This window comes from Paramormyrops kingsleyae, chromosome 8 (assembly GCF_048594095.1).
Source record: "Paramormyrops kingsleyae isolate MSU_618 chromosome 8, PKINGS_0.4, whole genome shotgun sequence".
In the NCBI taxonomy this organism is placed as follows: Eukaryota; Metazoa; Chordata; class Actinopteri; order Osteoglossiformes; family Mormyridae; genus Paramormyrops; species Paramormyrops kingsleyae.
In genome coordinates, this window is record NC_132804.1 from 18,992,711 (window position 1) to 19,002,895 (window position 10,185).

Sequence of the window (10,185 nt, forward strand, 5' to 3'; positions counted from 1 at the left end):
TTGGCTTAAGGAAGTCTCATCTGCATTCAGGGAGGACGTGCAGCTGCCCTCCACAGAGGCGCAGGGTCCTGGCACTCAGATACACTCAGGTGTTTAGTGAAGGTTGCACTGTACATTGGTGCGTGTAGCACATGTTCACCCATCAGTTAGTGCACACTCAGCACACTGCTGTCATCAGAGGCAGAGCTACGGCTGGGGGCTCAGGGGTAAGAGACCACAGCACTTAAGGACAAGGGATGCATGTCTCAGGATGGGCTCATCTGATCTATTCTTGAACAACATACTTGAATTGCCCCAGTAACTAGATGTAAAATGCTGTTGTCAATATAAGCATTAGTTAAGAAGAATACAAAAGAGGCAATAAAAAAATTGACTTTAGTGACACACTGGTTCAGGGTGACCTTGCCCCTCCCCCACCTAAATTATGTTTCTGTAAATGTTGTAGGTCACTCCAGGTTGCTCTCTGAAGAACGTTCTACATCTGTTATTACTCTTTTTGGCAGCTTCCCCTGCTGTCTTTGTATGACGGCCAGCAGGAGAGAGGAAGGTCATTACATTTGCTCTTGTTTACAACTAAACCTCAATTCTTTGTTTTCGCTGTACTGTAGATATGGCACAATTCTCTTTGATGATTTTAAGAGTGTTCCGGATGGCTCATTGACACCTCTGTGCAGGGTGGTGTGTCAGTCAGAGTGTCGGGGATCTGTGCCTGTTCTAGAAAACTGTGGGTTTGAGTAATTATATCATTGCTGGTCTCTTGAGCAAGACCCTTAATCCCAACTGCTCTGGTGATTCCGGATGCTGGCTGAAGCTATACTCTGACCCCAGAACTGGTCTGACCTATATATACATGTGTGTCTATGTTTCACGCGGAGAGCAAGATGGGCCATGTGAAAACTACCCAAATTACCCACTGGACTTCCTCTCTCGCTCCAATCACTCACTGCAGCACAGTGTTGATGTCATTCCAGAGAGAGCTCACCTCAACTGCAATCAGATAGGCCCCAGATTATCTGGAGAATACAGGAAAACAGTCCTTTTCCTGTCACGCTGTTATTGGCAAGGGTCGGAGGTCCAGAAGAGACAAAGGACAGAAATGTCTTTATGACAACATAGTCATGAACACAGCCAAACCCGATGGACTACTTAAGTCCTGGGGGCAGGTAGGCAGAGGATACCTGGTCAGGTAGAACTGCGGCCTCCACTGTAAACAGGAAATGTCTGCCTCTTATTAGACTGCAGGGTACACAGTGTAAAGCAAGCATGCATCTGTCACTGTGTAAGAGCATCGTATTCCATTCCAGGCCTCTGTACTAAAGGCTGTCCCCTGCTGTCCTATTTCCCCCGGGACAGACCTGGATGCTCATGACGGCTCCCAGCCCTCCGTGGGCCGTGGTGAGGGAGGGGAGAGCGGATGGCGGACTAGCCGGCAGACAGTGCCTCCCCGTGAGTGAGTGTTTAGGAGCTGGCCCGTGCTCTGGAGGAGAGCAGCTGTCCCTCTTCCTCCCCTGACTGGGAGCGTCTGCCGGGCCGTGCTGTCGCCTGGCACACGGTGTCGCTTCGGCGCGGGGCGCGCGAGCTGATTAAACCATCATCGCCACCCCGGCCGAGAGCTTTCGGCCGCCGTCCAATCCCATTAGACGGCTCCCTCTCCCTGGTCAGCTCACCGACGGCTCCCACCTGCCCCACTGTGCCGTAATAATGCCGGCTCGGAAAACCCCGCGCCACCGACTGCACAAAAACACAACCTTTCCTGGGGTAAGAAGATCAGTCTTACCCCTCTAACCGGAGGGATGGTTTTCAGTTTAATTTTTGCCTGCACACCGGACAAGGGATTTAGCTTTTCCTCTATGCAGTGTGACTCAGCGTGGTGCTGGGTAGCACGCCGTGCCCACATGGGCATCAGCTATAGCAGATTTGGTGTGTGAGCAGCCTATGATCATGTGGAGCCCCGCATGGCATCTGATTGGATATTGGAGGGGACGAGACAGCCAAAGTGGCCAATGTGCTTGTAACTGGGGGGAGCGGGCTGGACATCTAAGGCAAAGTCACACGATAAGCTCATTCATTCACTTTACCTCACCTTTACCACATGTTTTTTTTCTCCTCTTTGTATAAATAAAATAAAAAGAAATTAAACACTATTGTACATCTTCCAACAATCTTCCAACAATCCAGCAACTGTTTTGTCTTCCAGTGTGTTTGTTTTCACGCTGATGCAGGCTGTTGTACTACAGGCCTTCTCACCGAAAACAGACTAAAAGCCTCATAGTGCCATCCGATAACTTCGAGGCTGCATCCCTCAGCATCCATGCGTCCAGCTGCACTGCTGTCTGGCTGCACTTCTGGCTGCACCTTGGCAGCTGTCACACTGCTCTGCAAGTGACTTATCGCACAAACGCCTTTCCTCGCCTCAGACATTCTAATTGTTCGCGTAATGAGGAGAGATGAAAGGGCATTTCTTTCACAGCTGAAAATGTTAATTTCTGAAACAAGAAAATGAATAAACTGAATATGCAGAGGAAGAGAAGAGGGAGCCTGGGAGAGATTGGGAAAAAGTAACTCGCTGTTCCGACGGATTTAGAGCAAGGGCAAGCTCTGGCACCTAAACATTCACCTAACTCTTTACGTAACATGCCAATTTTAGGAATCGACCAGGTGTTGCAATAAACACAAGGACACAGCCCAAAGTTCTGGAGAATCAGGAGCCATTCCCTAATTGATAATCTCACTCATCGTCTATCTTACTTGTTAACACATTTGTAATATATAACTCAGTTCGATGTGGGTTATTGTGCCTCTGTACCTCCCTCCCCTCCCCACGCACACATACACAAAGGCAGCGGGGGGGGGGGCGCAGCTGACAGAAACAGTGGGGGATTCATGAGTCACTGAGCTACCGACGATGTGCCTTCACCTACACATCCTTGGAACAGAACTCCTGAAATTAAGTCCAGCGCCACTGAGAACAATGACAGCCTGCTCTTTGTTGGCCTTTATTTACCTTTTTTACCCGCAGAAGAACAGATTTGCAAGTTAAATTCCGATGGAGGCACTGCCGTTACTATCATTTCCCTCCCATTTCAGCGTTATCCCAGTTTTTCTTCCGAGGATACATTGTCTCTTAGTGCATATTTCCAGCCGCTCTCAGTTACTCACTATCAAAGCTGCAATTTTGCATTTTTAAAATGGGCAGTGAATTCTTATACAGCGACCACTGTGAGCGGTTTTTATTCACTGTTGATGTGTTCACTGCTGACTGGACTGAATACTATAGCAGCACTGACAAGAAAACAGACATGCAGTTTGCCCAGACAGCACCCAGACAGCACCCAGACAGCACAGGGAACGTGTTGGGTGGCATTCTGGCACGCGCTTTCCCAGTATGGCGTTATGGAATGATTCCTTCTGTATAAGTTAGTGTTCTGGTGTCTGCACATATGTGTATTTTGCATGAATCCCTACAAGTAAAGGAGGACTGTAGATGGATTCCATGGAAAAAAGGCAGTAATTCTTTTTCAGGTATTTGATGATGGATGCAATAGAAGACTAACATAACAAAAAACACAGTCATTCTTCTTCAGGTACGTTTACATCCATCGGTCCATTTCCTGTAACCGCTTGTCCTATTCAGGGTTGCGGGGGGGGGGGGGTCCAGAGCCCAAAGGATGAGGGGCCAATGCATGACAGGGCACATTCACACACCATTCACTCACACATGCACACCTATGGGCAATTTGGTAATCACCATATTTTTGGACTGTTGGAGGAAGACCAGAGTACTTGGAGGAAACTCCATGATGACATGAGAAGAACATGCAAACTCCACAAACATGGAGCACTGCTGGAGACCCAAACCATCTTCCTGGGATTGTGAAGCGACAGTAAGCGCTGCTCACAACACCACCCTGTTAGCTTTACACATCACAGAAAATCACAGTTGTTCCTACTCCAGCTTTGCCTTGTTCTTCATTTGACAATCATGGCAGCATCTGTTCTCTGCACTAACCTATAAAAACAGGAAAATAAAACACCAACATCCATATTTTGTTGAAGGGTGTATGTTTTTCCCTTCTGAACAGTGCCAATCCCCAACCCCTTCAGCTTTCTCCTGCAGAGCTGCACGCCTCACCCCACCCAACCGGCAGCCCCTCCACATGGGGAGTAGGACACAGCAGTCAATGCACATCAGACACCTTTGCATTCATCTCCATTCCCAGACCCCTGGGGCATCTCCACAATGTTTGAAGCAGCAGTATATGCTGAGCTGGTCAATCTCTAGCAGGACTTTGAAGGTCTAAACCAAATCCCAGAAAAAATAAAAGCCCTTTGTTCTCGGCTAAAGATGTTCAGCCCTTGTTAACCTGCCTGTACCTATGCCCCATTTGGAGCCTTGGGTTATTTGGGTATTTCTATAAACCACTGGACGTCTCCAGCCTCCAATTCCCTGTTCTTTCTGACACATGGTGGCCATACAGTGAGACAGCAATGGTATCATGTAGCTAGTCTATGTTAAACACGGTTCTTGTTATTACAATGAAATTATCAGTCCAAAAAATTACTTTATAAGGATTTTCTACACTCACTACACTGCTTAAGTATTTCAAGGGGTTCAAGGTCTGACTTGAAATGTACATTTGTTGTACATTTGTTCAGAAGGGAAAAACATTATAGACATCAGCCCTGTGATGGTTTGTGGCCCCATACTGTATCGTTCCCTGCTTTGCACCCACAGCCTCCTGGATGGGCTCCAGACTCCCCCTGCAACCCTGAATAGGAGAAGCGTTTGCAGAAAATGGATGGATGCATTATACACGTTACACCTATTTAGCGGCCACCTTTATACAAAGCAACACACATTTTTGTAATGCCGGGGTCAGCAAATCCCTGGAGTATTTGGGGGTTAAGGGCCTTGCGCTGGGATTTGACCTGCTGACCTTCTGGTGACCACAGCCCCAGCGTCCTAACGTGCTGAGCCAAACAGCACCGACATAGGAATGTTCATTCACACTTCAGCAGTTAGCAAATAAAGAATTCAAAAATAGTTGTCCATAAGGTAAATGAAGATCATGTAAATAATTGGATTGTTCACACACAGGTAAGTTCACAAAGTTATTTCATCAACAATGAGAGAAAATCTTCCTGCTGAAAGGTGGAGGGGTATAATCCACAGTCTGGGGAAATGGCCCAAAACTGTAGCACAGAATGTCAGCCTCTCGGACCTGTGACCTTTTCGGCAGCTAAGGAGGGAAACTCAATAAGTTTTGCAGGCATGTAAGAAGGGCAGGAGGCTTACCGAGACAGCAGAGTCTGCGGTGGTACCCTTTCTCTAACAAAGATTTTCAAAAATAATATTCAGGGAAAAAAGAAAAGAAAACATTTACTGAACATTATGCATTTAAAGTGCTTGTGTGGCAGTGAAATAGCACGGTAGATGTGAAGGTTTCGGGGCTTGTGGCCTCGAATGGCCATTACTACTCAAAGATTTATGAAGCTGTTGAAAAACACCATTTACATAAGAGTTACAGGAACTCAAAATCTATAGGACAGAAATCAAGTTGTGGAATTTAAGCATCCATTCCCTGCAGAGCATACAGTCATTCCAGCTTCATTCTCGAAGTCCAGAGATGCTGTCTTCAGCTCCGAAGATGGTGCCCTGGTTATGACCGGTCCTGGTTATGTTTATAATTTCTCCATCCATCCATTTGTCCGTCCATCTGTCCATCCATCTGTCCATCCATCCATCCATCCATCCATCCCAGGTGTTACTTTTACATTTGCCCTGGCCTTGACTGTGGAGATTATATATTCTCCCCCTGGAGGACTTTCCTTTGAGTACTCTGCTTTCCAAATATACGTGGTTATGTGATTGTGACTGTGTGTTGTCCTGCAATGGACTGGGATCCTGTCAGGAATGACCTCTGACTCCTGCCCTGTACTTCCTGGCACAGGCTACCTGTTCAGCAAAACTCTGCACTTGAGATAAGCAGTTATGAAAAATCAATGAATGCAGACTTACTTCATCTTTCTAGCTTATGAGTAAGGAGGTTGGTGAAGTAGCAGCCCTGCCTATTCAAACATATCGTGGAGGGGGGTAGAGAGCAAAGATGCCCTTTATTGGCCTATAGATGCAACTCACAACAAAGCCGTTCTCTCATGTGGCTCTAACCGGTGTTTGCCATCAACTCTTACTAGTTACTCCTTTGACATTTTCTGTTTCAGCATTTTCCGACCCTGATTACTCTCCATATGAAGCTGTGAGGCTGACAGAGAATCTATAAGAATTCTATTTTAACTACTTATTTTATTTCTGGGGTGAACCCTGTGCTTTCATTTCCCAACAGCCAGGAAGCATAGATTACAGATTGCCATTGTCTGCCAAGAACAGGTGCAGAATCCTCCCTACAGCTTTGCTGTCCTTCTGAGTAAAGTCTCACCTGAATTCACTGCCAGTGGAGTATGTTTATTTAAGCCCAATTAATTTGCACCTCTTCTACTTAATTGGAAACTAATGTAATCAGAAATCTGGACATATGAGGAGTGCATTGCTCAGAGGTACCCCAGAACAGAATCCCAGTTCCAATAGCAGCTTCAAATATTGGCTCTATGGAAGAACATCACGTCCGTCTAAGGCAGCGGTGGCCAATCTTATCCGCAAAGGGCCGGTGTGTATGCAGGTTTTTGGAATAACCTGTAGGTCAGCTGTTCAAACCCAGGTGTGAGGACTCTTCAGCCAATCAGTCATCTAATTAGTAATCTAATTAGGGAGTTGCAGCGAAAACCTGCATACACACCGGCCCTTTGCGGATAAGATTGGCCACCCCTGCAGGTAACACACACATTTCTACAGAGGGGTCCAGCAGCAGTGCTCTGTTTAATGATATCACGGCTGTCTTCATTCATGAAAAGTTACTGAAAGTTCAGCGTAACGTAAGATTCCCGCCATCACATTTGGACGTGTTAGCGGATTAGATCGCGTCACCTTGTCATAGTTTCACCTCTCTCACAAGACCAAGGTTAAAACACTACAGTGCATGTATAATTTAGTCACTCTGTTTAGAGACAAAAATACAATTTATGTACGAGCAGGCATAACAGATGGCAGTGTATTTAAATCAAACGAGCATAAAATGCTTACACACGTAAAAATATACCGACCGTTGTCTTTCGGGATTACTTGCATTGGGTCGAGCGACACCATTCTAAGTACTAATTTAATATATTAAACTACAGCCTGAATTAACATGTGCCACAATTATTAAATTGTTGAAGGATGATATTAAATGATTTGCCATAAAGGTAACTGCCGTGCTTATGCTTATGCACGATTTTTAACAGGCGGTGTATGCACGATTTCAGAGCGCATCTACCGGGGAATGAAGGCGCTCTGACTGCGCCGGGGTCTGACACCGATCACTCTGCATGCTACCGTAAAACCCCTCAAATTCGGGCTAAGCCCAGGTTACTTACTTCTTGAATTAAATTAAAAATTGGTTAATATTATTTGTTGGATCTTCCAATTGTTCACGTTCAGCTTTCCAGATACTGAGTTTAATTTCATTGTTATCTAATAATATAACTTCCCTTATGCAGTAGGCCAGAGGTAACCAATGGAGACCCCACTTCGCTTTGAAATGCCCATTTTAATTCCCAAACAAGACTTAATAAATCAAGTCCACTGTGATAAAAAGCGATTACGACCAGACGTTTTACGCTCCTGTGACCGCTGGTGTACGGCGTATGTCCTGCTCATTTAGCGCAGGTTGGATAGTATTGGCGAAGAATGCTGCAGAAAACGGCGGAGATAACACGTCATTGTATTTTTGGCTTGTTAATTAATTAGTTTATCTTAAAAGATTTATCAATATTTTCACGACAAAACTCAGAACCGTCTAATGATACTGCATTCTGTAGGTTTTTTATATTAAATGCGGCGACAAAATGGAGAGATTGCACCACATATACACTGTTTAAAATACCTCAGTTGTTTAATTGTATAAAAAATAAAAAAAAAAACCATGATACAAAATTCAAGGTTTTACCAAATAAACCGAGACGCTGCTCTGTCACATGAATTCCACCCACAATAAACCGCACAAATCGTAATGTGACGCTTGAACCGCCGAAATATGTTTAAATAGATATATTTTCCCCCTAAATATGTGATGATTTAAGGTTCAAGGCTGGAAGCTGCTCTAGCACATATGGAGCAGATTTGCGAAGGCTGGACCTGGTCACCCGTAAAGTAGACGAATGGCTGAATATCGGTCGCGTCTAAAACAGGCGAAAGGAGCACAGGGTGAGAAAAGGCGATAGCGACGCTATCCGCGATCCCCACTCACCACACAGCAGCTGCATCCAGGCGCACGTCTTATAGACAGTGGCGGTGTTGCAGAAGAAGAACAGGGCGAAGCAGGCGATGCAGCCCAAGATGAGTACCATGGACAGCAGCACGAAGAAGGCGGCCGCTTTGAAAGCGCCGGAGGGGATCGAGCTGAAGTCGGAGAAGGTGCCATGGCAGGTGAGCTCCCGGTTGGAATTGCCGTTGCCCACGCAGTAATGGAACAAGCCGAAGTAGCCGGCGTGTGGGGTATTTACACTGTCCCCGATCCAGTAGGGCTGAATAAATACCACCACATTTATGATGGCGAAACAAATCGTGAATATCGCCCAGAGTACTCCGATGGCCCTGGAGTTTCGCATGTAGTTGTCATGGTAGATCTTGGAGGCTTCTTGCGATGGCAGCATTTTTCCCTAAATTCCCCTATATTTTCCCGGCGTTCTCCTCTTTATTGCCCCTATACCTTTTCCAATGAGCTCACGAAAACCCGCTTGAGATAACAGGGTGCCTTAAAATAGGTTAAAATACCCAGATGTTTCCCTAATAATGTGAAGGTCAGTGCAGAGATTTTTTTAAAAAGGAGAATTAAATCTAGTTATTCCGCCACGACTGATAGTGTTATACCTAAATAGTTAAAATAATTATATATATATAAACACGGAAAGTGATTCAACAGCGATGAGTAAAATCCTTTACGATTCCCCTCCTCCTTTCAAAAGGCATACAATCCGCCGACTTGGCACTCAGCACACATTGCAAATAAAAGATACATTTCAGGATAAAACTGACCAGAGCTTTTTTTTCCTATTAAGCCTAATGTGCAGAAATAATCTACATGCTTTGCGTCCCATCAGAACCGACGCTGGCGTTGACGGACAGTAAGCGCTGCCGGGGATCGTTGATGAATCTTCCGCGAGCAAACGGAGATGGAGCCCACAATGGGATCATTCGTGAGATCCTTGCTGCCAAAATCCTCTCCAAACGCAGGATGTATCCTTTTTTATCGTGCATATGAGCGAGTCCCTTCGATGGATCAGTAGAAATACAAATGCAGATGCTGTGCCTGGTGTTGCGACCGAGGCTCCGAATCCATGATTATATTTTTCGGTCCTCACTCGCTCTATCCGGTTTCCTCCCCTGCGTTTCTGCCCTCCTCGAGCCGTGTCGATGATGGCGCGTACACGCATTGGATATTGCAGGATTTTTTATGGCACCGTATCTCTCTTACCCCCTTTACAGTACGTCGCAACACTCATATAATATACAGCTCATTGAACCTGAATTTCTGTATCGACTTACCATATACTATTGACATTTTCCTTTTCTGTTTTCCCTCACCTCAAATTACAATGCTATAAACAAAAGAATTATAGTAAATAGAACATATATCAGATATCGAGGATCAGGACACAAGAGTATCACTGTAAAAAATTATAATCCTATTATCTGGATAGCATTGCGATCATTAATTAAGTTAGAAACATTTTTTTTTCTTGGATGCACATATGTGTGAATACAAAGTAAAGGATATTCTGATGCAATGCGTTAAAATTGTAATAACTCAAAACAGTGCCAGTGTTTTAAAGGTACGTTACAGAATACACATAGACAGTATATGTGATGATAATGGTTACACTGGATTTCCTAATTAAATTAAAGTATTGATAAATGTACATAGTAATATTTGTCCATGATATACACCTGCATGCCAGTGACCCATAGGGGGAAGCTATTACAGAACATGTTAGACCATGTCAGATGGACACATGTTCACCATATTATAAACCAATATCCTAGTTGGCAGAGACACTCAGGGGGTAGAGCTGTCATGTCACTCCTCCAGG

The 10,185-nt window shown here is 45.1% G+C and overlaps 1 protein-coding gene across 3 annotated transcripts in view; it reads right to left on the minus strand.

The window, feature by feature from the left end:
• lhfpl4a (LHFPL tetraspan subfamily member 4a) overlaps positions 1 to 9,746 on the minus strand; it is a 28,608-nt gene extending 18,862 nt beyond the window's left edge. Inside the window, exon 1 of one of the 3 annotated variants that reach the window (XM_023826866.2) lies at positions 8,343 to 9,743. In XM_023826866.2, coding sequence (XP_023682634.1) covers positions 8,343 to 8,748 — 406 coding nt within the window. In that variant the 5' untranslated portion in view covers positions 8,749 to 9,743. Of the gene's footprint in view, positions 1 to 8,342 lie in introns of all 3 variants that reach the window. The other 2 variants (XM_023826867.2, XM_072715423.1) reach the window with 2 other exon arrangements.
• Between the last annotated feature and the right edge of the window lie 439 nt (positions 9,747 to 10,185).